The 12,409-nt window shown below is 37.8% G+C and overlaps 1 protein-coding gene across 1 annotated transcript in view; it reads left to right on the top strand.

Moving 5' to 3' along the window:
- Pcca (propionyl CoA carboxylase, alpha polypeptide) overlaps nt 1-12,409 on the top strand; it is a 301,142-nt gene that overhangs the window by 81,590 nt on the left and 207,143 nt on the right. Inside the window, 1 exon segment of the mRNA XM_013023003.1 lies at nt 6,417-6,453. Coding sequence (XP_012878457.1) covers nt 6,417-6,453 — 37 coding nt within the window.

The following is a 12,409-nucleotide window of genomic DNA, read 5'->3' as shown; positions in this document are numbered from 1 at the left end:
CCTTCCTTCCTTCCTTCCTTCCTTCCTTCCTTCCTTCCTTCCTTCCTTCCTTCCTTCGTTCCTTCCTTCCTTCTGCCAGTCGTTGCTGTCTCTGAGCTTTTTTGCTCAAGGCTAGCACTTCACCACTTAAGCCACAGCTCTTACTTCTGGCATTTTTGGTGGTTAATTGGATATAAAGGCCTCATGGACTTTCCTACTCAGGCTGGCTTTGAACTGGAATCCTCAGATCTCAGGCTCCCAGGTAGCTAGGAGTACAGGTGTGAGCCACCAGCACCTGGATTTTAGTTTCTTTGAAAATTGGTTGACTATGTGGGTTTATTTCTGGATCTTCCACAGTCCAAGTCTATACCAGTACCAAACTGTTTTTGTTCCTATTGCTTTGAAGCATAATTTAAAGTTAGGTATTGTGAAAAATTATTCCCTTCTATTTCTTTGTCTTATCTTATTGTTATGGCTAAGATTGCAGGAGAGTGAAAAGAGTGAACACTTCTTTAATCTTTAATCATTAATTCTTCTTAGCATCTTTTTTTTTAGTTCAATATTTGAGATTTCATCTACTTCACTATCATTAAATTCCTTGGTTGTGTGATAGTTGACTTTTTGAGATAGCTTGTTGTCTCATTGTTTCATATTTTTTGTTTCTATGTTGTGATTTGCTCATCTCAGATCAAGTCATTTGTTTGAGTGTTTAATTATCTGAAATCTTTTAGTTGAATTATTCTTTGTTTGGACAGGAATAAGTAATGGTAGGGTTGATGTGCCATTTTTCACCACTCTTCAGTGTATTTGAAAAATATCACTGAGTCAAGGAGGCAATGATTGAAATCCTTAGAGAGCTTAAATTTAATGAGACAGGGAAAAGAAGAAGCTACCACAATCCACATAATAAATACATAAATAGCATGTTCATCATCCTTAAGATACAGCTAGCCGCTGGATCTGTTGACTCAGGCCTGTGATTCCAGCCCTCAGGAGGACTGGCATACGAATCAAGATACAAACAAACAAAACAAAGGATGAAGTCAGGGTGAGGCCTGTCCCTTCCTAGCTGTTAGGTTGAATTCAGGTTTTTGATGTGCCTTCTTGAGACCCTGCCTTACTTTGTAGCCTCCCACCCAAGGACAACAGTGGTTTTCACTATGTTTCTTTGGTTAGCCTCTTTTCCAAGTCTCCATACAGTGTTCTAGGCATCTATTTTTGGCTTAGAGATTCCCCCTGGCCACATGACCCCTTTACTACTTTCAGTCAGCATGCTTCATGAATGTTGTTATGTACCTCATTGTTGCATTTAAGGTCCATCTTTTTTTTTTTTTTTATTTTCACAAGCCTGTGAGTTACATAAAAACTTAGATAATGCTTTAAAAAAATTCTTTCTGTGTTTTCTGGGCCCTGTATATGGCTAATCTTAATTGATTTTGTGAAAAGAGAAGAGAGTTCTTCTCTGAGCTTAGCAAAGTAGAGTAGGATGTGCTGAGGCCAAGGAGATTTGGGGTGGAGGACACGGGCTTGATGGGATCAGATGGGGCTGAGACCTGCCGTGTAGGCAGGCTTGATTAAGTACTGAAACCAAGCTGAGGAGTTTGCACTTGTTTCTAAGACAATGGGACCTCATGAAAATTTAAATGGATTTTGGGAAGATGTTCTGTTGTGTTTGCATTTGTTTTATTTTCTAGTCAGAGTCTCTCTATGTAGCCCAAGCTGGTGTACGTTGCCATCCTCCTGCCTTCAGCCTTGCGAGTGCTGGAATTACTGCTGCATACCACCACATCTGTCTGCTAGTTTGTTTTGATAACATGTAATTCCTTAACAATCATTATACTTTCAAGCAAGATGAATTTAGTTTGTAAAATGTTAAAGTCCTGTGAAATGTGAAATTACAGTATTTTTTTAGCAAAAAGGTTTACCATGTTCCTGCGAGTATATAATGTTAAATAAAAGTTCGCCACCCCTTCTCCCAGCCTCTTCTGTATTTGAGCAGTAATTTAAGATGGGTCTTTTGTTCATACATAAACTTCCATGTGTATTCAAAACCATATTTCTTTTTGAATGTAGGTAAGGTCATACCATGTGTATTGCTGCATTCTTTTTCCCCCACAAGGCATATTAGGTACATGTTGCATATATAATATATTCAGCACCTAAGTTATCCTTTTAAAACAGAATTCTGATTCAACATTCTCCTGCATAGAACCAAGGCCTTTGGGATTTTGGAACACATCTGGTAAGACCTGGCCAGAACATGACCATGCCTCCACTCTTACTCATCTCTCTTTTCTGCTGCTCCCTTAGTATGTTTCAGCTCTAGCCTCATGGACCTTCTTTCTTTTTCTATGTAAACATACTATGTTCCTTTGCAACCAGAGTTCACATACATGCCTGCCTGTGTAGGATCCTTTTCCTCTAATCTTCCTATGACAGGGAACTTTTTTTTTTTTTTTTAATTTAATTTTATTTTATTTGTGAACATACTGTACAGAGGGGTTACAATTGCATGGGCAGGATAATACATACATTTCTTATCAAGCATTGCAGCCTCCTCCTTTGTTTACCCTTCCCATCCCTTCCCAGCCTCCCCCCTCCCCCCATCCCTATCCTTCTCCTTCCCCCCTCCCTCCCACCCCCTTCCCCCCCCAACCCCCCTCCCCGCGCACCGACGTTGTAAAGCTCGTTTTGGACATGACAACTTGTACTTCTCATTGTTGCATCAGATCCACCTGTATCCTTAAACAACTGGTTTTTCCCCATCTCCTCCACAAGTTATGACAGGGAACTTTTTTGTCCTTAGGTTTCAAGTATTACTTCAGAAGATGCTTTGAGTCGTGTGTCTCAGTTTCCCTTCTTATTCCTTCTGTTAGAACTCTGTTGCTACAAAATAATTATTTCAGTTTTCAATTGATTTGCTTATTTACCTGATTCTCTCTCTTTTTTTTTTTTTTGGGTCCGTTCGTGGGGCCTGAACTCTGGGCCTGAGCACTGTCCCTCAGCTCTTCAGCTCAAGGCTAGCGCTCTACCACTTGAGCCACAGTGCCACTTCTGGCTTTTTTCTTTTTGCTTATGTGGTGCTGAGGAATTGAACCCAGGGCCTCAGGCATGCAAGGCAAGCACTCTACCACTGAGCCATCTTCCCAGCCCCCTGTTTACCTGATTTTCTTTCTTTTATGAGACTCCAATAAGCTCCTGTGAGGGCAGAAATAGGTTTTCTGTACTGTTGATGCTAAGTATGTTTTGGATTACTGTCTAAATGAATGAATAAGAGTGTGTAGAACTTACCATTCTTTTTAAAGGCATTGTAATATTCCATTTTAGTGATAACATTTGGAATATTAGTTTCTTGTTGAAAGCCTGTAAAAATTGTTTTCTAAGTTTTATTGAAAACAATGAATTTGTTTATATACCTTTCAACATGAATGTGAGAATGCTTATAGGATAACTTCCAACAAATAAAATAAGTTTGTTTTTTTTTCTTTTTGTGGTACCAGGATTTAAACAAGTAAGACTGCTAGGCCAAAAGGCACATGTTCTCAAACTTTAGCAGATATTGATGATTACCTTTAAAAAACTCACATCATTTCCTATGACCATCATATGAGAAGTGCTTATTTACCTTCTAGTCAGCATGTTTGGACAGCATCATTATTTAATTTGCTAGAAAAAATGTTCTAACCTGAGTTTCTGTGACTATGATTACGATTGAACATATGCCATCTATGACTTGTTTGGATCATATGGGAAATGGTATCTTTATCCAAACTTTTTAGTTGCCTGTTTTTGTGAGTGATTGATGTTCTGTTTCCAGTTGTTTCAAAGTTCGGTTAAAACTTCATCTATAGCCTTACATGGAGCTTACACAAAATCACAAGTCAGTGCCATTGACGTTGGAGCTGGATGATGAGCTTTTCATCTTTTTGAAAGTAATTTTATGTAATTCAGTAAAGAAACTAAATGTGTTGAAAGATCATAAAACTGGGTTTTTCTTGAAATTGATGGTAGAATTTTCCAGTGTCTAGTACATAATAGAACATAATATATCCTTTTTTTTTTTTTTTTTTGGTCGGTTGTGGGGCTTGAACTCTGGGCTTGGGCTCTGTCTCTGTGCTCTTCTGCTCAAGGCAAGTGCTCTATCGCTTTGAGCCACAGCGCCACTTCCGGTTTTCTAGTGGTTTATTGGGGATAAGAGTCTCATGGACTTTCCTGCCTGGACTGACTTTGAACAGTGATCCTCAGATCTCAGCCTGCTGAGTAGCTAGGATTACAGGCGTGAGCCACTGGCACCTGGTTCTTAAATTTTTGGTGTACGAGGAAAGACAAGTGAAATGGCGGTTTTGAAGATGGTTTGATTTTACTTGGGAGCTCATTTACCAGAAGTTGACTTTCATGGTAAAAAATAATGTAAGTATACTGTCTAGTTAAAAGATTGTTTTGTAGTAGCTCACAAAATTTGAGGTACATAAAGAAATTTAAGAAGTTTTGAGACAATTGTGTGTAATGTGTATCTATAAAGAAGTGACAAAATATGACTAATGAATTCTTTGAATTATACTCTAAAACTTGCTTTTTCTTTCTAAGTACAAAACTTTTAACAGTCAGTTTAATTCCTCTCAGATTATCTTTTTCAAATATGCCATTACACATTTGAAAGAAATACTGAAAAGTTTCTGTCTAGGTTTATTATAATCCTGTCTTCATCAGCCATCAGTCTTCCTGTAGTTTGTTGGAGAGGCACTAATTGTTCGCATTTGGCAGGTTTAACACTTCCTGACAGAGAGGCTATTAAAAGCAAGTATTCTCCAATAACTGTCACTGGCTGGAACAAAGAACCTTCCAACTCAATGTATGGAAACCACTAACATTCTTAAATGAGCCTTTTCAAGGATTTTTATCCTTTCAAGCTAAAATTTGGAGAATGTAGAGTCGGTGAACACAGCAAGGTGTAATAAAGCAGTAAACCTTCATTTGGGGGGGTAGGGTGGGAGGTATAGATTTATCTCTTCACTTGAAAACAATTGTTATTTGGGAAATCTCATTAGCAGATGTGACTACTTAGAGTAAAAAAAGACTTAAAATTGATGTCGCTTTCAGGACTGCTTTGAACTTAACAAGCACCTATTTGTGGAGCAGACTAGCTAATGAAAGGAAATTAAATTTTTCTGACAACTTCCCCTGCCAACATCCCCTTATTCAGGGGATGTTATTAGGTACTGAAGACTTTTAAGGAAGATTTTTTTTTTATTACACATAACTAAACCAGTTATAAACATTCCTTACCCCTTTAGGGAGGGATTGTGACATGATTGCTCTACATTTAGCATGTAGTTTAGCTTAAAAGCTTAAAAAGCAGCAGGCTTCACTTCAATATTTTGAAGGTTTCTAAAAATTTAGCAAACATGGGTTAGTGGTTTCAGAATACTATTGATAGTGTCACTGAATTACAAAAGTAATTGACTTAAGAAGGAGGCTTGGAGTTCACCATCTTCTTTATTGTTATATGGTAAATGTGTCAGGACTAGTGTATGTTGGTTGTGTTAGGATGAGTTAATGATCAATGAATGACTTAGCTTTAGGGGAAGTTTTTGCTTTTCTAGCTACTTGAGTTACATGTGGCATTGGTTGATATTTTCAGTAGCTAATCCTTACACCAATAACCTCTTAACCTTGTACTATTTGCAAAGGTATTTTCCTGTTTTGGCTTCTTGGAGTTTATTTCACTTTGCCTGCTTGTTAATTGAATTTAATAAATAATAATTTGCAATTGTAAAAATAAAATATGTATCTAAGGGATACATATTTTATTTATTAAATTCAATTAACAAGCAGGCAAAGTGAAATAAACTCCAAGAAGCCAAAACAGGAAAATAAAATTGAAATAAAAAACAAGAATGGATAAAGACAGACTAGATAAAGGAAATTACCAGAGGGATCTTTTTTAAACAATTGGTATATAGATAATGGAAATTTAGTATTTTATTTCTGGAAAATTGAATGAGTTCCTCCCAAACAATAGAGAATCTACTCCCCCTGCTGACAGAACCTAGGAAAACATGATAAATAAATATCAGAGACAGAAACAAGCTGGCTGCAGACAAGCTTTAATGGTCTGATTTATGATTCAGTATTGATTGTAAACATCTACATTCTGCCATTAAATTCTGGCAACTGCATCATTGGCGATTCTGGTAGTGCTTCCTGCCAGCTCATTTCAAACTGCTTTGAGTTTCTTAATATAATAATGATGAGGTAGAATTTACATTCCACTTATGGTATTAATTTTACATTTCTCTGAATGAAAAGGGTTAGAAGGTTGTAAAATTGAACATTAAATGAATCAGAGGAGACAGTAGTGCAATATATGACTGCCCTAAAGACATTGTGCAATGCCTCATGGGATTAATGTTGAGTCTCATTTCCTGCTTTTACAGGATGCAGATGAAGCCGTCAAAATTGCAAAGGAAATTGGTAAGTTCTTAAATTAACTTTGGTAGGGTTTCTATGTCTTTCAGCAGATATGCTTGAGTAAAGATGTAATAAGTTTTCCCATAGAGCAAATAATATTTTAATAGTTTTAGGTTTCTGATTACTTGGTACATTGGAAGAATTTATCAGTTGAATGACCATATTCTATTATTAAAGTGGACTCTAAATAGTACCTTAGCCATAGTGCTTTTATTAGATTAAATCACTAGCTAATTAAAAGAAGTAATTATCAAATCTTTAAGATGAGATTTAATATAAGTTAGTGTGTGTGTGTGTGTGTGTGTTGATGACATCTGAGTAAAATAAAGATACGATTGACAAGATTTTTTTCAAAAATTTACCGTTTCCTAAAATGTTAAATATCATAATAATACCCTTGTAAGGGGAAATAAGAGAGAATGTGAGAGGATAGAATTGAATATCCTAAATTGGAATTAAAGGTAAACTAAAGGGCATATTTAATGGCTGTTGTACTTTTAAATTTCAAAACCTTGCATTCATCAGAAGTATTCTCCTTTCATATCTGCTAATTTAGAAGATGTGCAAACATATATGCTTGTCATTGATTAGCAAAGGTATTAAAAACCTTATAAATTTTATACATTAAATCAGTCTTTGTATACATTTGATAGAAATTTGTGAATAGGAGAGAAATTCTGCAATACTTGGAAATCAGGGACTCAGATTTTTTAGCATCCCACACCAATGTTTCTGTAAATCCTGTGTATTCATTCAGGTTGATTATTTAGCAGTCTTGTCTACCGTTGGAACACTTAATTTGGCAAGGTTTATGTATTTGTACTGTGGACAAATATGGATCTAAAAGTGATCACTTAGTTCATAAAGTACGTTTCTTGGAAATCAAACAAGTGAGGATAGCAGTTCTTCAGTTATGTAAAAAGTTTGGCTGGTTGCATCCCTGTTTCTAATTGGACCTGGCAGAATTATTTCAGATTTGTTGATTTGTAAACATCTAAATTCTGCCATTAAATTCTGGCAAGTATACCCAATCATTGGCAATTCTGGTAGCATTTATTAAGTAGATGTTGTTGTTTGTTTATTTGTTTTGCAAAAATGCCTGGGGTTAAGGTAAATCCATGGAAAATCTTATTTTATCTGTCTGTGACATCTCATTATGATTTCTTAAGAATTATCAACATTTTCAAAAAGTATTTCATTATTTAACTTAACAGTAAGATTTACTAGATTGCAGAAAGTTGCTGTGTGTGGTTTAAAATCATTGGCATTCTTCATGGCTACTGACTTTGAGTCGACTTTCCTAAAGTATTTTAGGCACATACAATCTTAAAAAATTCTTTTCCTAGTTGTACCTTATAGCTACCTAATAATGCATAGTAATACTACTGTAATACTATCTACATAAAAACTGTTTGGAGCCCAGTGCTGGGGCTCACGCCTAGCAACTCAGGAGGCTGAGATCTGAGGATCATGGTTTAAAGCCATGCTGACCAGGAAAGGCTGTGACACTTTGTGTGTGTGTGTGTGTGTGTGTGTGTGTGTGTTGGTCATGGGGCTTGAACTCTGGGCCTGGGTGCTGTCCCTCAGCTCTTTAGCTCAAGGCAAGCACTCTACCACTTGAGCCACAGTGCCACTTCCAGCCTTTTCTGCCAATATGGTGCTGAGGAATCGAATCCAGGAAATCATGTATGCAAAGCAAGCACTCTACCACTGTGCCAGCCAGACTCGTTATCTCCAATTAACCACCATATAACTGGAAGTAGTACTGTGGCTCAAGATGGTAGAGGGCTAGCCTTGAGCAAAAAAGCTCAATGAATAGCACCCAGTCCCTGAGTTCAAGTCCTAGGGCAAACAAGAAAAACAAACAAAAAGAAAACAAAACTATTTGCAGGAATTTAGAAAAAATAAAAAGGGTTTGAAAGACAATTTAGAATTATCTGCTGTTCCACATTTTAAATCGTGAATCAAACTCATGAACATTTCCTTTGTATAAATGGTAGAATGCAGATGCATTTACTTTTGTTTTGCCTTCCCTCTTTTTATTATCTGTAACTTTTAAGCCAATGAATTAATCACAGTGGGCCTCTCCTGACTAGTTTTTATTACTTTGTTTTCTTCTTTCCAAATTGTAATGCTGGGCCTTAGCTCCTCTTCAGTTTCTTCCTGCAGAGGCCTCTTAAATTCAGTATAATTAGCCAGGCACCGGTGGCTCATGCCTGTAATCCTAGCTACTCAGGAGGCTGAGATGTAAGGATCTTGGCTCAAAGCCATTGCGGGTAGGAAAGTCTGTGAGACTCTTATCTCCAATAAACTACTAGAAAACTAACTGGACGTGGTGCTGTGGCTTAAGTAGTAGAGTGCTTGCCTTAAGCTTAAGAGCACAGGGACAATGCCCAGGTCCTGAGTTCAAGCCCCACGACTGACAAAAAAAAAAAAAAAAGAACTAGGGCTATCAGCTTATTTATTTACATTTTTAAGTTTTTTTTGTTTTTGTTTTTTGGTTGGTCGTGGGGCTTGAACTCAGGGCCTGGGCACTGTCCCTGCCCTTTTCAGCTCAAGGCTAGCGCTCTACCACTTGAGCCACAGTACCACTTCCGGTTTTCTAGTGGTTTATTGAAGATAAAAGTCTCACGGACTTTCCTGCCTGGGCTGGTTTTGAACCGAGATCTGATGATCTCGGCTTCCTGAATAGCTAGGACTACAGGTGTGAGCTACTGGCCCCCGGTTACGTTTTTAAGTTTATTAAGCTTTTGGATTTTTCTTTCTCAGTTATCACAGAAATTTTCCATAAAATCTTCTCCTTCAAGTACTAGCTTCCAAAATAAATGAATATTTAAAGTCTTTAAAGTTTTCTCTGTTTTTTAGTGATTTATCAGTTTTCCTACTACTTTTATTGGTAGATGTTATATTGTAACTATATAATGATTTTAATGAGCTATTAAGAATTGAAGCAGCTGGGTGCAGTGGATCACACCTGTAATTCTAGCTGAGATCTGAGGATTGCAGTTCAAAGCTAACCTGGGCAGAAAAGTCTCTGTGAGACTCTTAATCTCCAGTTACCCACTCAAAACCCAGAGATGGTGCTGTGGCTCAAAGTGGTAGAGCAAAAATGCTCAGGGACAGTTCCAAGGCCCCAAGTTCAAGCCCCACAACTGACCAAAAAAAAAAAAAAGTTGAAGTAAACATTGATTCTATGAGAAAATATATTCCTAAGTTCTAAGTAACTGAATTATGATAAAACCTTTCACCCTATTCATTTGAGTTTCTGCTTATTCATTGTGCCATACTTGGCACTTTTTTTTTTAAACTGTGCTAGGGATTAAACTTTGGACCTTGTGCATGCTAGTCATATACTCCAGCTGTGACTACATTCTCTGCCTCTGTTCATGTGTTACATTCTCTCTTTAGTTTATACAGCTTTTCTGGAAACAGAATCTAAGCTACCAAAGTTGGAAATAACTAATAGGCATTGGTGTATTAGAGGACTTTTACATTTTAGTAGCTTCTATTTATGGAACATTTTCCCTCTATGTGCCAGACACTTTGGAAATGTTATTTGTAATTTTTGTAATTTGTAATTTTTGAGCTTAATTATTTTTGTTGACATTCATAAGAAATTAAGTATTAGAAATGGTAATTTGCTCAAGGTCACTAACCATTGGTTTACATGTTGGCTGTAAACATCATTAATTTTTCATTATAACTTTGGGTACCTAATGAGATTTCATGACCAGACTAAAATTTGAGTCACCACTTTGTAAAAAATACTGTAAAATACTTAAGGCCATTGTATGTGGAATTAAAGAAGCAGACAGTTTCTAATCATTGATTTGGTGTGAGACAGTGAATACTTACTGTATTACTTTGTTGTATTTGTTTTTTAGACTGTCTTGTTTCTCTCATTCACACTCCTTACTTTTTCCTTTGACCTCTGAGTTTAGAGACACAGAACTATCAAAATCTAGTTTATCTTTAACCCCAGTGGTAGACAACAGTAATCAGTGAGCTTGAGATTTTTTTTTTTGGTCCAGGCGTGGGGCCTGAACTCTGGGCCTGGGCGCTGTCCCTCAGCTCTTCAGCTCAAGGCTAGCGCTCTACCACTTGAGCCACAGCGCCACTTCCTGCTTTTTTTTTCTGCTTATGTGGTACTGAGGAATCGAACCCAGGGCCTCATGCATGCAAGGCAAGTGCTCTACCACTGAGCCACCTTCTCAGCCTCTTGAGATTTTTTTTTTTTTTTTTTACCAAACCAAAAGTCCTTAGTATAGTTAAGATTGATTCTTGAAAGGAAGTTATAAATTTAAAACTTGTTTTTTTAAAAAAAATGTCCATATTATTTTGATTCTGTTTTTTGGCCTTTTTTACAACCACAAATCATACTCAAGAAACTTTTTCCCCTCATTCTATTTCCTTCCAAGCCCAAACCCAGGCTATCTCTTGCGTGCCTCTTTCCCTCATTCGAGTATTCTAAGTCTGTTTTCTGGGACTGTCAGTTCTTCATTCCACATCTGTCCCACATTCATGACTCCCTGTCCCCCTTACTCACCGCTCGCCTCTTTTAAGGACTATGACAAGATGACAAGGATCCTTCCCCTACCCCCCACTTTTTTTTGGTAACACTTCAAAGCCTATCTGCACATAGCAGGCAGCATGGTATTTAAAACTTTAAAGAACAACAACCTCATCTTGTCCTACCCTGTCTTTGCTTTAAACCTAGCACTTAGATAAAACCACACTTTCCTTCACTACAAACCTCATGTGGATTTGGTGTTTCCTTTCTCTCTAGTCTCATGTACTTAAGTCACATTGGTTCACTGGAACACACCAACCTTCAGATTTTATTGGAGGAGGGAATCTAGGAGACCTGGAAGACTAGCTTAAATTCCTCTCTCTGTCTCTGTCTCTCTCTCTTTTTTTTGCCAGTCCTGGGGCTTGAACTCAGGGCCTTGGCACTGACCCTGAGCTTCTTTTGCTCTAGGCTAGCTCTCTACCACTTGAGCCATAGCACCACTTCTGGCTTTTTCTGTTTATGTGGTACTGAGGATGTTAGGCAAGCACTCTACCACTCAGCCACATTCCCAGCCCTACTACTTGAATTCTTATCTGGGATGGCTTGTTGTAGTCTTTCATATCTTGATTTAAATAGCCTGTCTTCACAAGAAGATGACTAATATTGCCACTCAGTTTTCTTGTCTTTAACCATATACATGTTTCTGAATACTTCTCATGACTTGTTAATCATATTCTTGTTCATTAACTTTAACCCAGTACTGGATTGTGAAAAATTGTCAAATAGCTCTTTTTTTTTTTTGGTTGTGGGGCTTGAACTCTGGGCCTGGGTGCTCAAGTCAAGTGCTCTACTGCTTGAGCCACAGCACCATTTCCAGTTTTCTGGTGGTTAATTGGAGATAAGAGTCTCATGGACTTTCTTTCCTGGGCTGGCTTTGAACCATGATCCTCAGATCTCAGCCTCCTGAGTAGCTAGGATTACAGGCGTGAGCCACCGGCACCTGGTTTCACATAGTTTTTTCAGTCTGTCTGCACTGGGGCTTAAACTCAGGACCTGGATGCAGTCTGTTAGCTTTTTTTGCTCAAGGCTGGTGCTACTAGTTGAACCACAGCTCTATTTCTTTTTGCTTGGAGATAGGAATCTTACTGACCTTCCTGTCCATCTGGGTTGGAAACCTTGATCCTTAGATCTCAGCCTCCCAAGTAGCTAGGATTATAGGTGTGAGCCACCAGTGCCTGGTTTCATATAGCATTTTTGAAAGAATCCTGTATACTCAGCATCAAGATTTCTCTACTACAGCAAGTGGGGCTGTGGCTCTAGTCTTTTAATGTATACAGTTAAATACTTTTTTTTTTTTTTTGGGTCCAGTTGTGGGCCTGAACTCTGGGCCTGGGCGCTGTCCCTCAGCTCTTCAGCTCAAGGCTAGCACTCTACCACATGAGCCACAGC

This window comes from Dipodomys ordii, unplaced genomic scaffold (assembly GCF_000151885.1).
Source record: "Dipodomys ordii isolate 6190 unplaced genomic scaffold, Dord_2.0 Scaffold65, whole genome shotgun sequence".
In the NCBI taxonomy this organism is placed as follows: Eukaryota; Metazoa; Chordata; class Mammalia; order Rodentia; family Heteromyidae; genus Dipodomys; species Dipodomys ordii.
The sequence above is the reverse complement of the archived record's forward strand: the minus strand, read 5'-3'. Positions and strand labels throughout refer to the sequence as shown.